Below are 26,790 nucleotides of genomic sequence, written 5' to 3' on the forward strand. Positions count from 1 at the left end.
TGATGGCAATATACATAAAGGTGGACGTGTGTCAGTTCCTTGAATATTGACAGACATCAGAATGAATCTCCCACCATTGTTGGTAGTCACTACATTTCCCATCTAGCCTAGCAAAGTCATGTGCAACGTCTGGTCTCACATGACCTACTTGAGCTTTGACGTCAAATCCATGTTGAAAACTCTCTGGCAGAGGCAGAAGGTAAGGCAGGCTCTCTTCAACAAGAAAACGAAATAAAGGCTTGCATCATATTTCCACCTATTTGTGCAGGATCTACTGGAGGAACAAACAAAACGGGTAACAACATATTTAGTACTGTATGCATTGCATGCCTAACATGATAAACTGATAGTTTAAGTTTCAGGTTGTATTGTCACGTGCACAAGTACTGTGAAATGCCTTTCTGGCAAACTCTTTCCCAACAAAGCAGTAATCAATATCCGTAGTACTATAGAGTAAAGTAGAACAAAAACACACGACCAATAGAAATAAGAAATACACGAGATAGTCAGTAAGCTATATCACGTTACAGGGGTCAGTGCCAGTACCATAGTTCACTGTTTGCTTGGCAAATTAATGTCAGTCTTAGGGGAGAGTCACTATAGGCTCAATGGAGTTTGAAGAATCAGACCTATTATTGTAAAGCTATGAAATATTATCCATTCCATGGTTGTTTTCATGTTGTTGTGCAGAATTCTACTCTACCCACTGGGCACAGACATCAGTTCAATGTCTAATTTACATTTGGTTGAGTTGTCAGCTATTTTTAATTCAACGTGAAATAAACAAAAATTCCACCATGTCATTGGATTTATGTGAAAATAAAATACAAAATGCCCTTACATTGAAGACTTTCCAAATCCAATGCGTTTTCCATGTTGATACAATTTCATCAGATTTTGTTGTGGTTGAAATTTTGTGGAAACAACATTGATTCAACCAGTTTTGGTACTCTTTTGTAGTGAAGGATTCAATTCAACTCAGGAAATTAACAGATCCCCCCCCCCCCCCCCCCCCAACCATGCACAGTCAGCATATTTTCTCTCACTCAGCCATGACTCCCGTTGTTGGCAGGAAGGCCACTGGCCTTGTAGCTGCCACTTTTACACCACTCACTCCTGAAGGGTAGGTGATCTAACTTGTTTTATGGGTCATGCTATGTATGCATTTATGATTAGAGCTGTTGTTGACTTCACATTCTTCAACTTATTGTACTCTTTATCCAATCTCTCCCTCTCTCCACAGTGAAATCAACCTTTCAGAGATCAGACCCTACATTGACTACCTGTTAGAGCAACAAGGTGTTAAGAGTATATTTGGTAAGAGCTTCCTCTGTACCTGGCTCCTTGAGGGGTATCCCCTCCGTTCAAACTTGTTCCCCCACAGTTTTATGTCCCTACAGTAAATAAAACGTCAAATGATTGAGTGACAGGTTGACGCAAAGAAAATATCAGCTGCGCTGTGTCAGCACAATGGACAGAGCGGGCCGCAGTGTGTGTAGGGGGGTGATTAGGTATCACTCGTTTGGGTTTCTGTAAAAAGCGTGAAACACTTCTCATCTCTGTGGTAGGCTAAGTGAATAATGTGATACGCCTCCGCCTGTAATTTTTTATTTATAAGGGCAGAGTCAAGTTAAAAGTTACCTGGTGAGGAGGACGCCGTGTTGGAGGCCGGACTCTCCTTCCTGCTCCTCTGCTGTTCCTATGGGGAGTGCACAATGATGGGGAGGGGGTGTGAATGTTCCTGGGTGTGGCACAGAAGATGTCCCTGTTTTGGGGTCTGGAGCCAACCCCAGTGTCCCCTGTGCATCGTTCGGGAGAGAATGCTCCCTTACCTGCTTCAACAAAGGCTCATGCGGGGAAGTTTGGGTCGCAGGGGTCTAAGGCACTGCATTGCAGTGCTTGAGGCGTCACTACAGCCCTGGGTTCGATCAGTTAAAGGGAAAATGACTACTGCTACGCCCTGACAATATTTGAGGTTACTGCTTACGTGTGAGGAACGTGTCTCAAGCATACTTTTTAAATGTCCAGACAAGAATAAGGGGAGGGTTGTGTGGCGAAGACACGCTATAGGCACATCTCTCAATTTTTTGGTTTCTTTGTGCCAATTATTTGTCAATGTTTTTAAATGCCCCATTAAATACATAAATATATACACATACACACAGGCAAGAAAAAGTATGTGAACCCTTTGGAATTACCTGGATTTCTGCATAAATTGGTCATCACATTTGATCTGATCTTCATCTAAGTCACAACAATAGACATAATAACACACACATTATTGTATTTTTCTTGTCTATATTGAATACATCATTTAAACATTCACAGTGTAGGTTGGAAAAAGTATGTGAACCCCTAGGCTAATGACTTCTCCAAAAGCTAATTGTCAGGAGTCAGCTAACCTGGATTCCAATCAATGAGATGAGATTGGAGATGTTGCTTAGAGCTGCCTAGCCCTATAAAAAACACTCACAATTTTTATTTTATTTGAATTTTTACCCCCTTTTCTCCCCAATTTTCGTGGTATCCAATCACTAGTAATTACTATCTTGTCTCATCGCTACAACTCCCGTACGGGCTCGGGAGAGACGAAGGTCGAAAGCCAAGCGTCCTCCGAAGCACAACCCAACCAACTGCTTCTTAACACAGCGCGCCTCCAACCCGGAAGCCAGCCGCACCAATGTGTCAGAGGAAACACCGTGCACCTGGCCCTGTTGGTTAGCGCGCACTGCGCCCGGCCCGCCACAGGAGTCGCTGGAGCGCGATGAGACAAGGATATCCCTACCGGCCAAACCCTCCCTAACCCGGACGACGCTAGGCCAATTGTGCGTCGTCCCACAGACCTCCCGGTCGCGGCCGGGTGCGACAGAGCCTGGGCGCGAACCCAGAGACTCTGGTGGCGCAGCTAGAACACTCACAAAATTTGAGTTTGCTATTCACAAGAAGCATTGCCTGATGTGAACCATGCCTCAAACAAAATAGATCACAGAAGACCTAAGATGAAGAATTGTTGACTTGCATAAAGTCGGAAAGGGTTACAAAAGTATCTCTAAAAGCCTTTATGTTCATTAGTCCACGGTAAGACAAATTGTCTATAAATGGAGAAAGTTCAGCACTGTTGCTACTCTCCCTAGGAGTGGCCGTCCTGCAAAGATGACTGCAAGAGCACAGCACAGAATGCTCAATGAGGTTAAGAAGAATCCTAGAGTGTCAGCTAATGACTTACAGAAATCTCTGGAACATGCTAATCTCTGTTGACGAGTTTGGAATACGTAAAACACTAAACAAGAATGGTGTTCATGGGAGGACACCACAGAAGAAGCCACTACAGTCCAAAAAAAACTGCTGCACGTCTGAAGTTTGCTGAACTGCACCTGGCGCTACTGGCAAAATATTCTGTGGACAGATGAAACTACAGTTGAGTTGTTTGGAAGGAACACACAACACTGTGGAGAAAAAAATGCACAGCACACCAACATCAAAACCTCATCCCAACTGTAAAGTATGGTGGAGGGATTATCATGGTTTGGGGATGCCTCAGGGACTGGACTGATTGCTATCATCAAAGGAAAAATTATTTCCCAAGTTTATCAAGACATTTTTCAGGAGACTGTTCGGCTATCTGTCTGGCAATTGAAGCTCAACAGAAGTTGGGCGATGCAACAGGACAACGACCCAAAACACAGAAGTAAATCAACAACAGAAGAAAATACGCCTTCTGGAGTCCTGACCTCAACTCGATTTGAGTTGCTGTGTCATGACCTCAAGAGAGCAGTTCACACCAGACATCCCAAGAATATTGCTGAACTGAAACAGTTTTGTAAAGAGGAATGGTCCAAAATTCCTCCTGACCGTTGTGCAGGTCTGATCCGCAACTACAGAACATGTTTGGTTGAGGTTATTGCTGCCAAAGAAGGGTCAACCAGTTTGGTTTCTCAAATGACTGCCTCGCCTGGTTCACCAACTACTACTCAGACGGAGTTTAGTGTGTCAAATCGGAGGGCCTGTTGTCCGGACCTCTGGCAGTCTCTATGGGGGTGCCACAGGGTTCAATTCTCGGGCCGACTCTTTTCTCTGTATACATCAATGATGTCGCTCTTGCGGCTGCTGATTCTCTGATCCACCTCTACACAGACGACACCATTCTGTATACTTCTGGCCCTTCTTTGGACACTGTTAACTAACCTCCAGACGAGCTTCAATGCCATACAACTCTCATTCCGTGGCCTCCAACTGCTCTTAAATGGAAGTAAAACTAAATGCATGCTCTTCAACCGATTTCAGCCCGCCTAGCATCACTACTCTGGACGGTTCTGACTTAGAATATGTGGACAAATAACTAGGTGTCTGGTTAGACTGTACACACTCCTTCCAGACTCACATTAAGCATCTCCAATCCAAAATTAAATCTAGAATCGGCTTCCGATTTCGCAACAAAGCATCCTTCACTCATGCTGCCAAACATACCCTCGTAAAACTGACTATCCTACCGATCCTTGACTTCGGCAATGTCATTTACAAAATAGCCTCCAGCAGTCTATCACAGTGCCATCTGTTTTGTCACCAAAGCCCCATATACTACCCACCACTGCAACCTGTATGCTCTCGTTGGCTGGCCCTCGCTTCATATTCGTCGCCAAACCCACTGGCTCCAGGTCATCTATAAGTCTTTTCTAGGTAAAGCCTGCCTTATCTCAGCTCACTGGTCACCATAGCAGCACCCACCCGTAGTACGCGCTCCAGCAGGTATATTTCACTGGTCACCCCCAAAGCCAATTCCTCATTTGGCTTCCTTTCCTTTCAGTTCTCTGCTGCCAATGACTGGAACGAATTGCAAAAATCAACGAAGCTGGAGACCCTTATCTCCCTCACTAACTTTAAGCATCGGCTATCAGAGCAGCTTACAGATCATTGAACCTGTACATAGCTCATCTGTAAATAGCCCATCCCACTACCTCATCCCCATGTTGTTATTTATTACATTTTTATATATATATATATATTTTTTTTCACCCCAGTATCTCTACTTGCACATTCATTTTCTGCACATCTATCACTCCAGTGTTTATTTGCTATATTGTAATTATTCTGCCACTACGGCCTATTTATTGCCTTATCTCCCTAATCTTGCTTAATTTGCACACACTGTATATAGACTTTTCTATTGTGTTATTGGCTGTATTTTTGTTTATTCCATGTGTAACTCTGTGTTCTATGTGTCGCACTGCTTTGCTTTATCTTGGCCAGGTCGCAGTTGTAAATGAGAACTTGTTCTATACTGGCCTAGCTGGTTAAATAAAGGTGAAATAATAAATAAAAAAATCTAAGGGTTCACATACTTTATCCACCCTGCACTGTGAATGTTTACACGGTGTGTTCAATAAAGACATATAAACGTATAATTGTTTGTTATTAGTTTAAGCAGACTGTGTTTGCCTATTGTTGTGACCTAGATGATCAGATCAAATTCTATGTCCAATTTATGCAGAACTCCAGGTATTTCCAAAGGGTTCACATACTTCTTGCCACTGTATATACTGTACTTATCTGCAAAGTTAATCGCAACATACTCCCCCATTTTAGAATGTATGGTTATGGAAATTCTACAAAATTACATTGTTTGGAGAGCTCACAAACTGCAATAACATTTTACCAGTTTACTGTCAATTTCTTCGTTGTCTGTTTGGAGAGCATGTGTCCGATTTCTCCATGTTTAATGTTGTGTGAACGCGCATACTTTAGTTTGCATAGATATACCTGGCCTGTGTGCCAATAATAGGTATTCTAGTTAGTTCAGTGTTGGGTAACCCAAGGGGGAGGCTGTATCTGAGCCTGGTAGACCCCACCTGTTGGGTAACCCAAGGGGAGGCTGTATCTGAGCCTGGTAGACCCCACCTGTTGGGTAACCCAAGGGGAGGCTGTATCTGAGCCTGGTAGACCCCACCTGTTGGGTAACCCAAGGGGAGGCTGTATCTGAGCCTGGTAGACCCCACCTGTGCTTTATTGGTTAAGTCAGAATGTGCCTGATGAGAGGGTTTTTCTTTTGAATGCTGACATTTTGAAGTCAGAATTGTTTTATATATATTTGTAAATATCAGCGTCATCTTTGAAACACCAGCGCTGTGTAAATAAATCCAACAGTCATTTGTACCTCTACCTGCCTGCCTCCTGCTGAATCTTTGGTCTTACCACTGCTATAAGGACCCTATTTTACACTGATACAGGGCAGCAGAGATGGGCTACAGATTTCGCGCCAACCTGTCACATCAAAAGCACTCAATGAGTCTGCGTTTGAACTTTGTTTATTGTGGTATAGCGTGAGCTAAGCAGAATTCAATATAATTCTATTGCAAGAACGCCCAAAAATGTAGCTGCCTCGCCAATTTCAACTGCCTACTTAGTCACTTTATTGGCTTCCTCCTTTAGATCTGTGCAAAGTCATAGAAGTACTATCACTTTCCTACCAAGCTCAAGCACAGCTGTTAGTTATGCCTCTGTTCTTTTCCCCAACCGCTCCACCAGTTAATGGCACGACAGGAGAAGGTATGTCTCTCACTGTGGAGGAGAGGAAGCTGCTTGCAGTGGAGTGGTGTCATCAGGGCAAGAACAAGTAAGTCTGTGAAATGCCATTCTTGCCATTTCTAAACCCAACAAGTAAGTAATACAGAAGGTGGTTATTAAATGTGTGTAATATAGTTTATACACTGAGTATACAAAACATTAAGAACAACTTTTTCCATGACCGACTGACCAGGTGAATCAAGGTGAAAGCTATGGTCCCTTATTGATGTCACTTGTTAAATCCACTTCTATGAAGGGGAGGAGACAGGTTATTAAAGAAGGATCTTTAAGCCTTGACATGGTTTGTGTATGTGTGCCATTCAGAGGGTGAATGGGTAAGACAAAAGTGCCTTTGAACGGGGTATGGTAGTAGGTGTCTGGTGCACCGGTTTGTGTCAAGACCTGCAACATGGGCCAGCATCCCTGTGGGATGCTTTCGATACATTGTAGAGTCCATGCCCCAATGAATTGAGGCTGTTCTTAGGGCAAAAGGAGGTAGGGGTGGTGCAACTCAATATTAAGAAGGTGTTCCTAATGTTTGCTATACTCAATGTATGTGGCAATACTGTTTGTGTGTGTGAATGAGTCACTGATTACGCCTTGCTGGCTTCTTGGCACACTTTGCTGTGTCTTCACAGGCTGGAGCAGGTGATAGTGCATGTGGGCTGCATGAGTCTGAAGGACTCCCAGGAGCTGGTGAGTCATCCCTGGCACAACCTGCTGGTACTCTTGCCTACCCATAGCTAGTCTAAACTCAGCACAAGGGCTTGGAACAGCTCACAGTGTAATTAAGGTGTCGTACTGTCTCTGTGTCCCCCATGCAGGCACGACATGCTGCTGAAATAGGAGCCGATGGGATATCAGTGATCTCCCCCTCTTTCTTCAAACCCGCCACTGCAGGTGCGTTGAGCCTAATTTTCGGTTGTGATGTATACTTGTGGTTCTGTTTGCTCATTACGGTATGACTATGCCATTCCACTCGGATCAACGTTGCAGAGAAATTCACTGTAGGGATTTCCTTTCCTTACTCTGTTTCCTTCCACTGAACTCAGATGCTCTGAGGATGTTTCTCCAGGAAGTGGCTGCAGCCGCCCCAGCCATGCCCTTCTATTATTATCACATTCCAGCTGTGACCGGGGTCAACTGTGAGTACTCTGCTTTCAGTTGATATGATACAGTCGGTCACTTCTTGATGGACCTCTGCATGTGATACTCTAATATTCAGGGTTTGAATTACAAGGATGTTGATTCTCAGCCACTCTTTTCTCCTGTCAGTGCGATCAAGGGATGTGTTGGAGGGGATAGAGAATCAGATCCCCTCGTTCCAGGGGCTGAAGTTCAGTGGTAGCGACCTGATGGACTTTGGCCAGTGTGTCAGCTATAGTCCATCTCACTGGTCACTCCTATATGGTATAGATGAGGTCAGCACTTCATCTTTCTTCTCCCTCTCTGTGCTTGTCTCTGTCAGTATGAAGATAACTTATCCTTAGAGCAGTGTTTCCCAACTCCAGTGCTCAAGTACCCCAAACAGTACACATTTTTATTGTAGCCCCAGACAAGCACACCTGATTCAACTTGTCAAATAATCATCAAGCCCTCGATCATTTAAATCAGGTGTTTTTATTTGGGGCACCAACAATGTGTACTGTTGGGATACTCGAGGACTGCCTTGGAGGCAAGTCGTGTTCAGTATGTTATGTTTATCTAATTAAAGAATGTTTTACTCTTTAACAGCAACTGCTAGGAGCTATGGCAATGGGTGCCAATGGGGCTGTAGGCAGGTTGGTCTCCATTTGATATCATACTTTAACCCTGAGAACTATGCTCTCTGTGTGAAGTCAGTCCATTAGGCAGACACTTAGTGCATTCGGAGGGTATTCAGACACCTTGACTTTTTCCACATTTTGTTATGTTACAGCCTTATTCTAAAATGTATTAAATGTTTTTTTTTCTCATCAATCTACACACAATACCACATAATGACAAAGCAAAAACAGGTTTTTATATTTTACAGACCCTTTACTCAGTACTTTGTTGAAGCATCTTTGGCAGCAATTATAGCCCAGAGTCTTCTTGGGTACGATGCTACAAGCTTAGCACACCTGTATTTGTGGAGTTTCTCCCATTCTTCTCTGCAGATCCTCAAGCTCTGTCAGGTTGGCTAGGGAGCGTCACTGCACAGCTATTTTCACGTCTCTCCAGAGATGTTCAATCGGGTTCAAGTCCGGGCTCTGGCTGGGCCACTCAAGGACATTGAGACTTGTCCCAAAGCCACTCCTGCGTTGTCTTGGCTGTGTGCTAGGGTCGTTGTCCTGTTGGAAGGTGAACCTTCGCCCCAGTCTGTGGTCCTGTTCTTGGTTTTCATCAAGGATCTCTCTGTACTTTGCTTCGTTCATCTTTGCCTCAATCCTGACTCGTCTCCCAGTCCCTGCCCCTGAAAAACATCCCCACAGCATGATGCTGCCACCACCATGCTTCACTGTAAGGATGGTGCCAGGTTTCCTAGGAATAGTCTTGGTGGTTCTTAACTTCTTCCATTTTAAGAATGATGGAGGCCACTGTGTTCTTGGGGACCTTCAATGGTCCAGAAATGTTTTGGTACCCTTCCCCAGATCTGTGCCTCGACACAATCCTGTCTCGGAGCTCTACAGACAATTCCTTCGACCTCATGGCTTGATTTTTGCTCTGACATGCACTGTCAACTGTGGGACCTTATAGAGACAGGTGTGTGCCTTTCCAAATCTGTCCAATCAATTGAATTTACCACAGGTGGACTCAAGTTGTAGAAACATCTCAAGGATGATCATTGGAAACAAGATGCACCAGAGCTAAATTTCAAGTCTCATAGCAAAGGGTCTGAATACTTATGTAAGGTATTTTTGTTTTGTTTTACATTATTGTTTTGTATTTTACCCCCTTTTTCTCCTCAATTTCAATCTTGTCTCATCACTGCAACTGCCCAACGGGCTCGGGAGGTGAAGGTCGATTTCATGCGTCCTCCGAAACATGACCCGCCAAACCGCACTTCTTAACACCCGCCCGCTTAACCCTGAAGCCAGCCGCACCAATGTGTCAGAGGAAACACCGTTCAACTGACAACCGGGTCAGCCTGCAGGCGTCCGGCCTGCCACAAGGGGTCGCTAGAGCGCGATGAGCCAAGTAAAGCCCTAACCTGGACGACGCTGGGTCAATTGTGCGCCGCCCTATGGGACTCCCGATCACGGCCGGTTGTAATAAAGCCCGGAATCGAACCCGGGTCTGTAGTGACACGATGCAGTGCCTTAGAACGCTGCGCCACTCGGGAGGCCCTGATACCCTGTTTTTATTTTTATGAATTAGCAAACATTTCTAAAAACCTGTTTTTGCTTTGTCATTATGGGGTATTGTGTGTAGATTGATTAAATAAAACATTTTCCTCAATTTTAGAATAAGGCTGTAACATAACAAAATGTAGAAAAAGTCAAGGGGTCTGAATACTTTCCGAATGCACTGTATGTCTTAGAAATGCCACTCTCTCCCCAGCACATACAACTACCTGGGCAGCAGTGTGAACAGACTCATGTCAGCCTTTGATAAAGGGGACCTCCCCAAGGCCAGGGCTATACAGGTACACCTCCTTTTCAGCCTCAGAAAGAAAAAAATCTCAGGACATCATTGTAGACATCATTGACATCATTCCTAAATCTGTGCTAATCTGATTGATTCATGTCTTTGATCTCCCTTTGCAGTTCCAGGTGCAAGATATACTCTGTTATGCAATAAAGCTGGGTGAGTGAGTGCAACATTTTCACCCACAAAAGTCATTCCCATGTGTGTCATCTGTGAGATTAACCTAGAGTGAGTCTGTGCATTTTGTGATGTGATACATTGTGTTTGTGTGTGTGCAGGGTTTGATTTGGCTGTAAATAAGCAGCTGATGAGTGAGGTGTCAGGATTGGCTCTGGGCCCTCCCCGCCTGCCCTTGCTGCCCTGCCCCCATCCCAAGGCCCTCTCCATAGCACAGAGACTCCAGCAGATCCTCGGGGAGCAATGACAGTAGCACGGCGGCTTGGCTTTATAGGCCAGCCTGGGAGCATTACAGAGTCGGTTAAAACAGTCATGCGTTTCTTTGTTTATCTAGACTCTCCAAGATGTCAACTCTGAAATCTCCTATTCTGTTCTCCTGCTTCTAACTGATTTTAATAAGGAGGCACAGAAAACACTAACACTGTATCCAATAAGTTTGATTTAACTGACTATCGCCTGCACATGTATTCAAATGTAAAGAAACATTCCACTGCCAGAAGCCCAAAATGCCCAAAAACACAGACATGCAAGAGGTGCAATCAAGCATCATGTAGTAGGGCATTAAGAGCATCCGGAGCATAGCCTACTAGGGAACTGTTAAAAATACTCTGTTTTACAGATTGGCTGGGTTACAGAGGGACTTTTAGCACCTTGTATCTTAAAATGGTTTCTGATATTTAATCTATATTGATTTTATAGTGAGACCTGCAGGGTTGTTGTCTTCATACTTTATTTGTTTTTACTCTCTTTGTCGTTTACAGGAACAACAATGCATTATTGTGTGTTCGATACCTTTTCATATAAGTACTGTATTAGACTGTAACCTAACCCTGAAGTAAATCAGTACATCTATAAGTTGAATTGCACTCTTTCCAGTATTGTAGTCTTGATATTGTCTTTAAAGTGAATTACAGTATACCTGAACTTGTATGCGAGTGAAAGGGAAATCTAAACATAACTTGAATCATTTTTGTAAACACTCTTGGACATTGCATATGAAATAAAAGATCAACCGTTTTGGAATGTTATACCATATAGATTTTCACCTGTTATTCTCCCAAGTTTCATGTTCATTTGTTTGTCTCTCTCTTTCTCTGTTATGATTCTGAGCTCTGCAGAGTATGACTTCAGTTTCAGATCTCTTTCAGTACTTGTAAACCAAAAAGCAGAATGATCTCAGAGGTTGTGTGCCTGCCTGCCTCTGTCAGACAGAGAAGTGTTTGTCCATGTCAGTCCCTCTTGGCTGTGGTGTCTGCGGTCTCTCTGTGTTCTTAGTTGCTCCCTTTCTTCCTCCCCCTCTACATCCCTGACCCTCTACTTCCCTGGCCCTTTCCATATCCTCTATTGACTATACTACACAATCCACCCGTGATCATACACACTTTTCACTCTTCTGACGTGAGGGGAGAGACCAAGCCAGCCTTTCTACTCAATAACACTATCACCAACTCTTGGACAGAATGAAACTTTGGACATGTTTTCTTTGAGGCTATTGAAGCATAGTTGTTGTGAAATCTATTGGAATTTGATTAAATGTGTACAGGAGTTAGAGACAGGGACAGACTGAGCCGGAGGGAATGAGCGAGGGAGAGGGGTGTGTGGTTTTGGCTGGGATAAGAAAAGAGATGGTTGGTCAGGAATCTGGCTGAAGGACAGTGGGAGGAGGAACACATGATGTTCAGAAGTCTCTCAGAGGAACTGAAGCTCTCTTTGAGCCCATGCTTTGGTACGGTAAGTTGGGTTATTGATAACAGCAATGGTTTGGGTTTATCTTGGGCTCTGGGTGTTCTTGTTGGGGTGTAGCCCCTCACAGCTGCATGGGCAGGTTATTCTAGGTAAGGGGGAAGTGTGTGGAGGGGCAGTGGAGGGCCAGTGTGACACCAACCTCACATGTGTGTCTGTGAAGCCCGCTGACAAGGAGCAAACACCCAGTGCTGGACTCTGCAGCCGTGAGTCTACCTGTTACTATTCCCAATATTATGTGTTCCATATTTTGACTTTTATTTGTTTTATTCATGAGTGTATTTGAAAAGCAGTTAGATAAATTGTTATTTGCGTCCTCTAGTGAACTCCACTTTGGCTATGACAATGGAATTACAGTATTGTAACTAATTACAGAGGTGCGTGCAGTGCATCATATTGTCTATATCGCCCATAGCTCCCCTTGCCCCAGGCTGTGTGCCATGCTCTGGAGTGCTGTGTCCCCGTGCCAGGCGAGTCTGCCCTGGGGGACATGTCACTGAGCCGTGTGGCTGCTGCCCACAGTGTGCCCGTCAGATGGGCCAGGTGTGTGGAGGCCCCCACTGGGAGAAAGGCTACTGTGACAGAGACCTCACCTGCACCCTGTTCACCGGACGCAGCCCTGCCAGACCCCCACACACCGGCGTGTGCAAAGGTAAGAGGATTGGTTCTAACAGATTGGGCTTAAGAGGGCACATTGAGGTACGGCCCCTGTACAAATTTAAGCATTGCGTAACAGCCACAGTGATGAAAGTGGTGCATGGTTGTGTATTATGTAACAGCTTACATTTGTTAATGGGTGACTGTGTATGTCTGCCTATAACCTACATATTCATAATTATTACATAGATTTATACGTAGATATCTGTTTTTTCTATACATTGTCAGGACAGAACGGTGGTGTCGGGGGAGGGGTGTGTCTCTGTTAACACCTGGTCTCTAATATGAAGGAAGTCTCGAGTTTGTGCTCGCCAGAGTTAGAATACCTCATGATAAGCTGTAGACCATACTATTTACCAAGAGTTTATCTATATTTTGCTATCTATTTACCACCACAAACCGATGTTGGCACTAAGACCGCACTCAACGAGCTGTATAAGTACATAGGCAAACAAGAAAATGCTCATCCAGTGGCAGCGCAGGGAAACTGAAATCTGTTTTACCTCATTTATACCAGCATGTCACCTGTGTAAGTAGAGGTGAAAACACTCTAGATCACCTTTACTCCACACACAGAGACACATACAAAGCTCTCCCTCATCCTCCAATGATCTCCCGGGTGGCGCAGTGGTCTAGGGCACTGCATCGCAGTGCTAGCTGCTCCACCAGAGTCTCTGGGTTCACGCCCAGGCTCTGTTGCAGCCGGCCGCAACCGGGAGGTCCGTGGGGCGACGCACAATTGGCATAGCGTCGTCCGGGTTAGGGAGGGTTTGGCCGGTAGGGATATCCTTGTCTCAGTATGTAAAAATGTAATAAAATGTATGCACTCTACTGTAAGTCGCTCTGGATAAGAGCGTCTGCTAAATGACTAAAAATGAAATGTAAATGTAAATTTAGCAAATCTGACCGTAACTCTATCCTCCTGATTCCTGCTTACAAGCATAAACTCAAACAGGAAGTTCCAGTTACACACATGCTTAATATAGAAGTGGTCTGATGAAGCGGATGCTAAACTACAGGACTGTTTCGATAGCACAGACTGGAATATGTTTTGGGATTAATCTGATGGCATTCAGGAGTTTACTACATCAGTCACCGCCTTCATTAATAAGTGCATCGATAACATCGTCCCCACAGTGACCGTACATAGATATCCCAACCAGAAGCCATGTATTACAGGCAACATCCGCACTGAGTTAGGAGTGGGATGCTTACACTTTTACACTTTCAAGGAGTGGGATGCTAATCCGGACGCTTATAAGAAATCCCACTACGCCCTCCAATGAACCATCAAACAGGCAAAGTGTCAATACAGAATCCTATTACACCAGCTCTGATGCTCGTTGGATGTGGCAGGGATTGCAAACTATCACGGATTACAAAGGGAAACCCAGCCGCAAGCTGTCCAGTGAAACGAGCCTTCCAGACAAACTATATACCTTCTATGCTCGCGTCGTAGCTAGCAACACTGAACCATGCATGAGAGCACCAGCTGTTCCAGACGACTGTGTGATCACGCTCTCCGTAGCCGATGTGAGTAAGACCTTTAAACAGGTTAGCATTTACAGGGCCGCAGGACCAGATGGATTACCAGAACGTGTACTCAGAGCATGCGCTGGCAAGTGTCTTCAAATCAAATGTATTTATATAGCCCTTCTTACATCAGCTGATTTCTCAAAGTGCTGTACAGAAACCCAGCCTAAAACCCCAAACAGCAAGCAATGCAGGTGTAGAGGCACGGTGGCTAGGAAAAACTCTCTAGAAAGGCCAAAACCTAGGAAGAAACCTAGAGAGGAACCAGGCTATGAGTCCTCTTCTGGCTGTGCTGGGTGGAGATTATAACAGAACATGGCCAAGATGTTCAAATGTTCATAAATGACCAGCATGGTCAAATAATAATAATCACAGTAGTTGTCGAGGGTGCAGCAAGTCAGCACCTCAGGAGTAAATGTCAGTTGGCTTTTCATAGCCGATCATTAAGAGTATCTCTACCGCTCCTGCTGTCTCTAGAGAGTTGAAAACAGCAGGTCTGGGACAGGTAGCACGTCCGGTGAACAGGTCAAGGTTCCATAGCCGCAGGCAGAACAGTTGAAACTGGAGCAGCAGCATGGCCAGGTGGACTGGGGACAGCAAGGAGTCATCATTCCAGGTAGTCCTGAGGCATGGTCCTAGGGCTCAGGTCCTCCGAGAGAGAAAGAAAGAGAGAATTAGAGAGAGCATACTTAAATTCACACAGGACACTGGATAAGACAGGAGAAGTACTCCAGATATAACAAACTGACCCTAGCTCCCCGACACATAAACTACTGGAGGCTGAGACAGGAGGGGTCAGGAGACACGGTGGCCCCATCCGATGATACCCCCTAACAGGGTCTTCACTAACATTTTCAACCTCTCCCTGACCCAGTCTGTAATACCTACATGTTTAAGCAGACCACCATAGTACCTGTGCCCAAGAACGCCAAGGTAACCTATCTAAATGACTTTCGCCCCGTAGCACTCGCATTTGTAGCCATGAAATGCTTTGAAAGGCTGGTCATGGCTCACATCACCACCACCATCCCAGACACCCTGGACCCACTTCAATTCGCATACCGCCCCAACAGATCCACAGATGACGCATTCTCTATTGCACTCCACACTACCCTTTCCCACTTGGACAAAAGGAACACCTACATGAGAATGCTGTTCATTGACTACAGCTCAGCATTTAACACCATAGTGCCCTAAACTCATCACTAAGCTAAGTACTCTGGGATTAAACACCTCCCTCTGCAACTGGATCCTGGACTTCCTGACGGGCTGCCCCCAGGTGGTGAGGGTAGGCAACAACACATCTGCCACGCTGACCCTCAACACGGGGGCCCCTCAGAGGTACGTGCTTAGTCCCCTCCAGTACTCCCTGATCACCCACGACTGCGTGGCCGTGCACAACACCATTAAGTTTGCCAACGACACGGCGGTGGTAGGCCTGATCATCGACGACGAGACAGCCTGGCAGTGTGGTGCCCGGACAATAACCTCTCCCTCCACATCAGCAAGACAAAGAAGCTGATTGTGGACTACAGGAAATGGAGGGCTGAGCATGCCCCCCATCCACATAGACGGGGCTGTAGTGGAGCAGGTCGAGAGCTTCAAGTTCCTCGGTGTCCACATCCCTCAGGAATTATCATGGTCCACACACACCAACACAGTTGTGAAGAGGGCACTACAACACCTCTTCCCACTCAGGAGGCTGAAAAGATTTGGCATGGGCCCTCAGATCCTCAAAGTTATACAGCTGCACAAGTGAGAGCATCTTGACTGGCTGCATCACTTCTTGGTATGACAACTGCTTGGCACCTGACCGCAAGGAGCTACATCATTTCAATAATGAGTGAGAAAGTTAGACGCACAAATATCAAACCCCCACAAGAAAATGCTAACCTCCCATGTTATTGGAATGTTGAGCAGTTAGACACAAATATCATACCCCCAAGACATGCTAACTGCTCAACATTCCAATAACATGGGAGGTTAGCATTTTTTTGTGGGGCTATGATATGTGTCTAACTTTCTCACACATCATTATTCATGACTCATTCAGGTAGCATCCACATTAATGTATAAGTGGTTAGAAACATTATATTCTTATTTAGAATAAAAGTGACTCAAATTACACCGTACATTATTTACCATTACATTATTTTGGGCACAAAATTATCTGAAACACAACCAAAACCAACAGCAAATGCATCCAACAAATGTGTAGAGTCACAAGCTTGATGTAGTCATTGCCTGCTATGAATATGGGACCAAATACTTAACTTTTTACTACTTTAGTACTAAGTAAAATTGTCCCAATACTTTTGGTCCCCTAAAATGGGAGAGACTATGTACAAAAAGTGCTGTAATTTGTAAACCGTTTACCCGATATGGATGAAAATACCCTCAAAGCTGACATTAAAGCTGACAGTCTGCAATTTAACCTTAGTCATTGTATCATTTCAAATCCAAAGTGCTGTAGTACAGAGCCAAAACAACAACAAAATATTGCCACTGTCCCAATTCTTTTGGAGCTTACTGTATCTACCTCAATTACCTCGTACCCCTGCACATTGACTCTGTATTGTTACCGTATATATAGCCAAATTATCGTTACTCATTGTGTATTTATTTATAAATTTTTATAAATTAATCTTTTTTTGTGTCTCACATTGTTGGGAAGGGCCCGTATGTAAGCGTTTAACTATTTGTTTATGAAGCATGTCACAAATAAAATTGTATTTTATTTGACATATATTATAACAGATCTTCAAATAAAATGTTACCTTTACTATCTCGTTACCTTATCCCAGTAATCTCACCCTGTCTGTGACTCTCCCCTGTCGTGTTCCAGTGTTACTTGGGCATCAGGCAGACCCCCTGGCAGACCCCCTATGCCCCTGGATGTGGGGCTGCAACGTCAGGGCAGGGGCCTGTGACTGCTACTCCCTACAGACTTGCCACGCGGCCTTCTCCTATCACAGTTTGGACCAATGTCTCAAAACAATGAGAGGTGAGATACATAGACCTAGGCACCCATGTATATGGACACACACACACAAACTGATAAGGTTGGAAAGTACTCTAGCCTTTCAATGTTTTGTAGAATAAGCTCCAGCTGTATGTGCTTTTGGAGTTTTAGGCATATGATTGAAACTTGGCTATCGATTTTCCAGGGGATGAGCTCTGGAGTGAGATGGAGGAACAAGGGGAGCATACATGTGTGGAATGGGGCTGTGAGTTGCAGGGAAGCCAGTGTGTGTGTATGGAGAGGAGCTGCTACTCACCCACACCATTATTCTCTGAAGACACCTGTGAAAACATGCTGCGTGAGTTTCACCACAAAAATAATAACCAACTGCTTCAACACAATAGAGTAAATCTATATTTCGCAAACAATATGGTATTCAAAAACTAAATGTGAATATCTATACATGAATCTCCGTTCCTCTTTCTCTCCACATGTCTCTATCTCAGAGAGAGCTCGCTGCAGCAATGTTAACTGCCCTGAGGTCCAAGTCCCTTCCTGCCCTGCTGATTCCTTCCTCACTGAGCCTTACATTCCTCATGGCCAATGCTGCCCCCTGGTGCCAGCTATCTGCACATGCAACTTCGATAAATGCCCGTTGGCACCCCCGACCTGTCCTCCTGGCCAGCAAGTCCACGGTGTGGAGAGCAGGAATGGTCTTCCAGGGGCTTGTTGCCACCAGTACCAGTGTGTGTAGGGTTAGGCACTGCTTAGGCAGCAAAGTTTGATGAGATGATGACAGACAAAGAGAAAGAAGAGAGAAGGGGTAGACAGGCCAAAGGAAAGTGCCAGGACCTCACACAGAGCTGGACTCGACAGACAGGATTAATAGCTGATGGATTGCATGGGCAATTTTATATGCATTATGACTTACACATTGCCTACAGTTTTTATTTCTGAAATCATGGCATTAATAGCTTTTTTTGAGCAACGTAGCCTAAATGTAACTAAAACCATTTAACTAAATTCTAATACATTCTGATACATCACTGATAATGGGTTGGGAGGAATAGGCTTCTGTGCCCGTGGTAGGATACTGGATGCCATGTGCATATTTTCATAATAAAGGAAACAATAGACCCCTCTTTTCAAATGACATGAGTCGTGATTTATATTTTATGCATAGTGGTCATTTTATTTAATCCCAGAGGCTATTCGATTATAATAAGTGAAGGAGTAACGCGGAACCTTTGAGACATTACTGTCTGGGATGGACGGTCAGATTTGAGCGACACCCGAAGCACTGGCGTTTCCGGCCAGCTCAGCGCGTCCAGAGTGTTGTGTTGTCAATCTAGCTACTGCCTGTCATTAGCTTTCACTTAGCGACACTGTGGCGATCACTAGTGGTGGACAATAACAAATTCAGTTCCAAAATGGTGCTGCTGACAATGATCGCTCGGTTGGCGGATGGACTGCCGCTTGCCGCCTCAATGCAGGAGGACGAACAGGTTAATATTTCTGGTTTTCCTAATGCCATGTATGTTAGCTTGAATTGCTAGTGCTAGCTATCTATCGACCCACCTACTATTGGCAAATAGTTTTTCGCTAGTGTGCTACGTGTGCAATATGGACCTTGTCATCTATGCAGGCCTACTTTCTTCATAATAAAATCATTATATGAGCTTGATTGTGTCTGACATTGAAATCCAGATGGACGTATTCCTGCTGTGTCAGAGTAACAGGCAGCTAATCATTTAATGGCCTAGCTACAGATAATGTGTTTAAACAAAGATTTTTGGTATCCATTAGTGGGAGTTAGAGGATAGGTACTGTTTGGTGTAGCCTGGCAATGCTTGGCAATGCTTTCTTCGTCCTCGATACGTAGTAACAGGAGTCTCATAAAATGGCCATGTCCAGTTGCACGGGGTCCGTTCGAATTCAGAAAATGCTCCGTTATTAAAATAAGTACTTTTTTTCTCCATTTAGTAATCCAACACTGCCATCTTGTCTATTTCAAGTCTTCTCTAATTGACCGAGACAGGTGGGTGTCTACCCCGAAGTGCCGCATGTCTTGATCAATGAGCGAAGACTTGAAATATACAAGATGGTGGTGTACACGTTGTTGGATTACTTAGACCCCCCAAATTATTTATTTTAATAAAGGAGCATTTTCTAAATTCAAACGTACCCCGTGCAACTGGACATGGCCATTTGAGACTCTTGTTTCCACAACTCGAGGACGAAACAGTGTCCCCAAGCTAAGGTTGGTCGAAAATGCTCTGCTACACCAAACAGTACCGATCATGTAATGTATACCAAAAATCTTCGGTAAAATCACATTATCTGGTGTAACAATCTGTAGCTGCTAATGGCCAGGCTTAGTCAGCTCATGTGATTCATTTTGAATGTTGGAATACTGTATATCCTTTGGTTATTAAAGTAAGTCCATTGAGTAAATTCTGCTCAAGTTAATTTGCGATTTGTGACGGTCTACTGTACTCCCACATTAAATTGTTTATCAAAAGCATCATTCATCCTTGTTATTTCTTTGTAGTTGTAGCGAATAAGGCAACAATGTATTACTGAGTTGCTGTAGGCTACATGTGAGTCTTGCCACCTGCTGGAAGAACTCTAACATGTTTCCCTTGCTTTCCTAACTGCTCTCCCAAAGGGAAGTGAGAAGGTTGGTCTTTTCTCTGCACTGTAACCGATGCTTGGAAATCATACACATTGTTCCTGTGATGTGTCACTGTTACTGTTTTTACCATACCCAGACCACCCGCTTCTTTGTTGATGACATTTATATTGATCCCAATCATTGGTTCAGTGTCCTTTTAAATCTTCTTGGATGCTTAACCCCTTGCTCTGTCCTGTGTTTAGTTGGGTCGGGACCTGCAACAGTACCAGAGCCAGGCTAAACAGCTGTTCAGGAAACTGAATGACCAGAGTCCCACACGTTGCACATTAGAGGCAGGCTCCATGTCCTTTCAGTGAGTTCAAACCACACTCTCTTGGCAAAACACTAGTCATAACACACCTTTCTCAAATGTTTTTTAAAGAGTAATGACTTGCACTAATAAGCAGGTATCCACTAACTGTTATGCATCCCAGACACTGACTCATGTTTCCCTTATGTTTCTCCCTCCAGCTACGTCATAGAAAAAGGAGTAGTCTACCTAGTGCTGTCTGAAGCAAGCTTTCCCAAAAAACTTGCCTTTGCTTACCTGGAAGACCTGCAGGCAGAGTTCCACGAACAGCACGGGAAGAAGGTCCCCACTGTGTCCCGGCCGTACTCCTTCATTGAGTTTGGTGAGATTCAAATATATATAATCGTTAGAATCCCTACTAACAACCCAATGTTGATTTAATAGGAAACCTTAGCATTAAATTATGAATAAATATGCCATAAAGTCCTGTAACGTTACCATGTCTCTTTTTTATGGAGTTTTTCCTTCTGTCTACAGACACCTACATTCAGAAGACCAAGAAGTCCTACATAGACAGCCGAGCCCGTAGGAACCTGGGCAGCATCAACACAGAGCTGCAGGACGTCCAGAGGATCATGGTGGCCAACATTGAGGAAGTATTGCAACGAGGGGAGGCCTTGTCTGGTAATGTCTACTTCTTGTTCTTCCTTCTCATAGATTTACAGTGATAATGGTTCATGTAGGTCGATGTATAACTGAAAAACCTCTATTATACAAACCTTATCTCCGATGTCTAACTAGGGCCGGGCTTATTTCATTAGCATAAATGCGTATCGTTGCAACAGAATGATAATAGGTAGAATGTAAATGTTAGGTAGAATTCACTAGATTCACTAATAAAAGCGAGTATCACTTCTGTTACATACTGTTTGTCAAGCTCTGACAAAGAATAGTGCTTCAGAGGAAGAGGAAGCAGATGCCATTCTCACTTGTGTTAAATGAGGATTTGTTCTGGTTTCTGTTCCCTCTGATCACCTGGCTCCACTCCTATCACATCCAGCTCTGGACTCCAAGGCCAGTAATCTGTCCAGCCTGTCAAAGAAGTACAGAAGCGATGCCAAGTACCTGAACACTCGCTCCACCTATGCTAAGCTGGCCGCAGGCGGGGTCTTCTTCATTATGCTTATCGTCTACGTCCGCTTCTGGTGGCTCTGAGAGAGGAGAGGAGATAGGGGAGGGGTTGGAGAAGAAGAGCTGGAAGAAGTTGAGCTCTGGTCTCACATTCTATCCAATATGGGATCCCTCCTTTTAACACAAGACTGTTGAATAATTATTCTTCCCAACTGTCTGTCCATATATCTATAAAGTAATTACATGTTATGTTTTATTAGCAATTACGTAGTCATCCTGTAGTGGTTATACCTTGGAGTTGAAAGAGTGTGAGTATTGCATGTGAGAATGTGACAGAGGAAATGTGTGTTTTCCTGTGTGTGTGTGTGTGTGTGTTTGTGTGTTACCAAAACCTGTATGATGACAAATCTTCTCTTATCAATTTAGTTGTGTATAGCAGTAAGAAAGAAAAAATCGACAATTATATTTACCCAGAGGACATCATAAGGGCTTTGCCGTTAATAACACTACTATTATTATGTTGGCATTGAGATTTGGTGGAGATTTCTTAAAGGTTAACCTGCTGTTCTGGGGTGATCAATCACATTACATGTGATATTGGCTGCAGAAATAATATTCCTCTTTCACCTTCACGCTGAGAGATTGGAACAGTTTAACACAAGACCAGACACATTCATCAGTTGATGTCTAAAGGGGGCATCTTTTATTTTGTAAAAAGTTTACACAAGTGAAGACAACATGTAAAAAATAAATTTAAAAAATCAGGATGAGAATTGTAGCTAGTTTATGTTATGTAGCTGGCTTATGCTAATCAGCGGCTGGATAGGATAATGAATTTCAACTTCACTGTTTCGTCTACTATAAATAAAATGATTTTCACTAAAGTATTGAATTTCTACTACAGAATGCAAACTTGGTAACAAATCAAGATACATGCTGTATCGTTCTAATAGAAACACTTGTATTCCTTCCCGGTGCTTGTTCATGAACTTTGGACACAGTCAGTGGTGGTCCATGCATACCATCAGGTCAAAGTCAGACCTCTAAATACATAAGAGGAAGGTGTGTCATCAGCTGAGTTTCGTTCAAGTTGTGGTTGTTTAAAAGAACCAGCAGCTCCTGGTAGGCCTGGTTCATGCGTCAGCTCATGCTATACCTATCCCAGCCAGCAGTTGGTGCCCTTTGCTTATGATAATGTTGCAAGTGAAAATGGCATTCCTTTGCAGCTTGTACTGTTGCGCGAAGACTAATGCACAAAATCTTAGGGTGGTATTGGAAGAAGAATATAGACTGCTGCTTCCGGGGTAGGAAAAAAACAAGTATCTACATACGTTTAGAAAGTGCTGAAGCCAGTTTCTGCTCACATACTTTGAACAGGAAGTGGGCATAGCAGAAATGAGAAGCAGCAGAGGGTAGCGTCAGTAGTAGCATGCAAAGCTAACCACAGGGCACAGGCTAACCTTTTCACCTCTCACCATACTCTCATCTTCAAGGGAAGTGTATGTGACTGACCTAGCAGAGACAGTCTTTACAGGAAGAACACATCAGATACCGATGATACTTAATGGATTCAAAATGATAACGCAACCTACAGTCATCACTATAGTCGCCATTATTCTAGTCTGTTACATTGCTGGAATCAGCCCATATGCTTCACATGAGCTCTTGGCACTTTAATTTGATTTCACACCCTATAATAGATGTGTCCAGCACCACTTATCAATCCCTCAATCATATTTTATGCAGGTGGAAACAGTAACAAAAGTTACTAAACAAGTGGAACTCAATGCTGTAAAACAATTTGCATTTATTTCATGAACTTTACTTTGAAAGGGTAGAGTTCATACTGTTGATCCCTCTTGTCAAATCACTCTGTCTGGTTGGAGGTGCGTTTGAATGGGTTCCTCGGGCCTTTGGCCATGCCTGAGAAGACCCTGATGATGAGTCTTTTTTGGGCTCCTCCTCCAGCTGAAAGATGGAAGAAATGTCTCGAACTGAAGGCTCAGCACCATATGGCTCAATATGAGGGGCTAAAGAGAGGAGAGGGTGGGGGGCAGAGAGTGAAGGAATGAGAGCGATATATTTATCATTGTTCCGTAGCAACTGCTATTTACATGTTCCTAACACACACCTAGACAAAACTACAAATCTAGTTACAGTTGAGCTCTCAAATATTGTTACTGTGGCAATGTCCATCAGCAGAGGAAATATGGTTCTGGACTGACTGGCAGTTCTTGTGTCCTCTCTTGGAAAGCTAGCAGTTGAATCAGAGAAGGCAGCAAACAGTGCTTCACCGACTCCTCTGTAAAGGTGTATAGGTCATCAGAGGAGGCAGTAAGATATGAGAGAGGACAGCTGCCCTGCCATCTCATCAGCTCCTTGGACCAGTATTTAATCTCAAGAGCCAGCAGCCTTCTGTCCTCCGGGCTAAGGCTCCACTCTTCAGGTTCACCCCCGTCTGGGTCACGATCTTAACGATCTTCAGGCACAGCATGGATAGCTGCTCGAACGTCAGCTTTAGCCAACAACAGTGTAGGGTTTTGTCAATATCTTCATTTTGTTTTGCCTCTCAGAGGACACTCTATTCCCTATATAATGCACTACTTTTCACCAGAACCCTATCTAAAGGGACTTACGTTATTCTTCATGCCATGCTTGATCACTCTCCATTGGCTGGATAAAAAAAGAATATATATATTTTAGTTGGTGTTAATGAAGTTACCGTGTCACTAGATAGCCATTAGCTACAACAAGTGTCTATTACGTTAATAGTGATTACCAAGTACATGAGCCATTTGTTCTAGGCTTATGGTTAGAGGGAAGGGTACGGTTGAGGTTGTGTGTAGTGATTGCTGTTATTGTATTTGAGGTTAGTGAAAGACATGGGACGTACTCATCAGTTAGACTTCAACTTCTCAGGTAGTTGAGGAGGATTGGAGCACAGCCTTTCGCTATGTTGAGAGAAGGCATTAGAGTCCTCTGAGCCTCTTTCTCCAGCGGCTCAGTGGTAGACCTCTGGTCCATTTTAACCACACCTGGGTCCCTGAGAGGACTCTGGGGAACCACAAAGATAAATATGGAGTTGAATCTTAAGTTAGTTATATGGCTCCCTCTCCTCGTCTTATTTCCTTCAACTGTACTGATTTGATAGCACTGGACAGGTGAAAGCATATCCAACATCACCATAACGCACTGAACACACCTCAGATCGGTCAAACTCATTGTACAAAAGGCCTAGTGTCTGTGGGTTTTCGCTCCTCCCTTGTACTTGATTGATGAATTAAGGTCACTGATTAGTAAGGAAATCCCCTAACCTGGTTGTCTACGTCTTTATTGAAAGGACAAACCAAAAACCAGGAGACACTAGACCCTCCATGAAATGAGTTTGCACCCCTGGTCTAGACGATCCTATCTGCCAATCAGGGCTGAGTACGTAAATATATTTGAATTTGTATAAACACGCCCCACATGATCAGACAGCATTTCAATGGCAAAAGGCGGCTCAGGGAAATAAATAATAAAAAATGTTGTTTTAATTAAATAAACACACACAACACACAAAATGATTTATTAGACATACAGTGATAATTTAAAACGTTAAATAAAAAATTATAATAATAAAAAAATATATACAGTTGAAGTCGGAAGTTTACATAAACTTTAGCTAAATACATTTGAACTCAGTTTTTCACAGTTCCTGACATTTAATCCTAGTAAAAATTATCTGTCTTAGGTCAGTTAGGATCACCACTTTATTTTAAGAATGTGAAATGTCAGAATAATAGTAGAGAGAAAGATTTATTTCAGCTTTTATTTCTTTCATCACATTCCCAGTGGGTCAGAAGTTTACATACACTCAATTAGTATTTGGTAGCATTGCCTTTAAATTGTTTAACTTGGGTCAAATGTTTTGGATAGCCTTCCACAAGCTTCCCACAATAAGTTGGGTGAATTTTGGCCCATTCCTCCTGACAGAGCTGGTGTAACTGAGTGAGGTTTGTAGCCTCCTTGCTCGCACACGCTTTTTCAGTTCTGCCTACATAGGATTTCTATAGGATTGAGGTCAGGGCTTTGTGATGGCCACTCCAATACCTTGACTTTGTTGTCCTTAAGCCATTTTGCCAATACTTTAGAAGTATGCTTGGGGTCATTGTCCATTTGGAAGACCCATTTGCGACCAAGCTTTAACCTCTTGACTGATGTCTTGAGATGTTGCTTCAATATATCCACATAATTTTCCTGCCTCATGATGCCATCTATTGTATGAAGTGCACCAGTCCCTCCCGCAGCAAAGAACCCCCATAACATTATGCTGCCACCCCTGTGCTTCACAGTTGGGATTGTATTCTTCGGCTTGCAAGCCTCCCCCTTTTTCTTCCAAACATAACAATGGTCATTATGGCCAAACAGTTCTATTTTTGTCTCATCAGACCAGAGGACATTTCTCCAAAAAGTATGATCTTTGTCCCCATGTGCGGTTGCAAACCGTAGTCTGACTTTTTTATGGCGGTTTTGGAGCAGTGGCTTCTTCCTTGCTGAGTGGCCTTTCAGGTTATGTCGATATAGGACTTGTTTTACTGTGGATAATATAGATACTTTTGTACCTGTTTCCTCCAGCATCTTCACAAGGTCCTTTGCTGCTGTTCTGGGATTGATTTGCACTTTTCGCACCAAAGTACGTTCATCTCTAGGAGACAGAATGCGTCTCCTTCCTGAGCGGTATGACGGCTGCGTGGTCCCATGGTGTTTATACTTGCATACTATTGTTTGTTCAGATGAACGTGGTACCTTCAGGCGTTTGGAAATTGCTCCCAAGGATGAACCAGACTTGTGGAGGTCTACAATTTTTTTTGAAGTCTTGGCTGATTTCTTTTGATTTTCCCATGATATCAAGCAAAGAGGCACTGAGTTTGAATGTAGGCCTTGAAATACATCCACAGGTACACCTCCAATTGACTCAAATGATGTCAACTTAGTGTATGTAAACTTCTGACCCACTGGAATTGTGATACAGTGAATTATAAGTGAAATAATCTGTCTGTAAACAATTGTTGGAAAAATTACTTGTGTCATGCACAAAGTAGATGTCCTAACCGACTTGCCAAAACTCTAGTTTATTAACAAGAAATTTGTGGAGTGGTTGAAAAACTAGTTTTAATGACTCCAACCTAAGTGTATGCAAACCTCCGACTTCAACTGCATTCGGAAACTATTCAGACCCCTTTACTTTTCCCACATTTTGTTACGTTACATACTTATTCTAAAATTTATTAAATTGTTTTTTTCCTCATCAATCTACACACAATACCCCATAATGACAAAGTAAAAATAGTTTTTTAGAAATATGACATTTACATAAGTATTCAGACCCTTTACTCACTATTTTGTTAAAGCACCTTTGGCAGCGATTACAGCCTCGAGTCTTCTTGGGTATGACGCTACAAGCCTGTATTTGAAGAGTTTCTCCCATTCTTCTCTGCAGATCCTTTCAAA

General features: G+C 43.6%; 3 protein-coding genes across 4 annotated transcripts; all 3 read left to right on the top strand.

Annotated features, from left to right (window-relative positions):
- Positions 1 to 143: 143 nt before the first annotated feature.
- Positions 144 to 11,382, top strand: npl (N-acetylneuraminate pyruvate lyase (dihydrodipicolinate synthase)). Of its 2 annotated transcripts, none has more exons than XM_071345287.1 (12): positions 144 to 295; positions 1,028 to 1,123; positions 1,244 to 1,317; positions 6,523 to 6,610; positions 7,200 to 7,257; positions 7,386 to 7,461; positions 7,614 to 7,706; positions 7,837 to 7,982; positions 8,296 to 8,342; positions 10,084 to 10,168; positions 10,290 to 10,329; positions 10,449 to 11,382. In XM_071345287.1, exons 2-12 carry the CDS (start codon positions 1,053 to 1,055, stop codon positions 10,592 to 10,594), a joined length of 924 nt encoding a protein of 307 aa, XP_071201388.1. In that variant the 5' UTR covers positions 144 to 295; positions 1,028 to 1,052; the 3' UTR covers positions 10,595 to 11,382. The 2 variants fall into 2 exon arrangements, with proteins under 2 accessions (XP_071201388.1, XP_071201389.1); XM_071345288.1 differs by having other exon boundaries at positions 158 to 295; positions 1,051 to 1,123.
- Positions 11,383 to 12,018: 636 nt separating this feature from the next.
- LOC139541078 (cysteine-rich motor neuron 1 protein-like) lies at positions 12,019 to 18,384 on the top strand. Its single transcript, XM_071345285.1, has 5 exons — positions 12,019 to 12,296; positions 12,506 to 12,742; positions 17,126 to 17,284; positions 17,448 to 17,600; positions 17,749 to 18,384. The coding sequence occupies exons 1-5, from the start codon at positions 12,104 to 12,106 to the stop codon at positions 17,994 to 17,996; spliced, it is 990 nt and encodes a 329-aa protein (XP_071201386.1). The 5' UTR covers positions 12,019 to 12,103; the 3' UTR covers positions 17,997 to 18,384.
- A 110-nt stretch (positions 18,385 to 18,494) lies between these two features.
- sec22bb (SEC22 homolog B, vesicle trafficking protein b) lies at positions 18,495 to 22,181 on the top strand. Its single transcript, XM_071345289.1, has 5 exons — positions 18,495 to 18,747; positions 20,120 to 20,229; positions 20,388 to 20,548; positions 20,704 to 20,850; positions 21,227 to 22,181. The coding sequence occupies exons 1-5, from the start codon at positions 18,673 to 18,675 to the stop codon at positions 21,379 to 21,381; spliced, it is 648 nt and encodes a 215-aa protein (XP_071201390.1). The 5' UTR covers positions 18,495 to 18,672; the 3' UTR covers positions 21,382 to 22,181.
- The last annotated feature ends 4,609 nt before the right edge of the window (positions 22,182 to 26,790 follow it).

This window comes from Salvelinus alpinus, chromosome 16 (genome assembly GCF_045679555.1).
Source record: "Salvelinus alpinus chromosome 16, SLU_Salpinus.1, whole genome shotgun sequence".
Taxonomy (NCBI): Eukaryota; Metazoa; Chordata; class Actinopteri; order Salmoniformes; family Salmonidae; genus Salvelinus; species Salvelinus alpinus.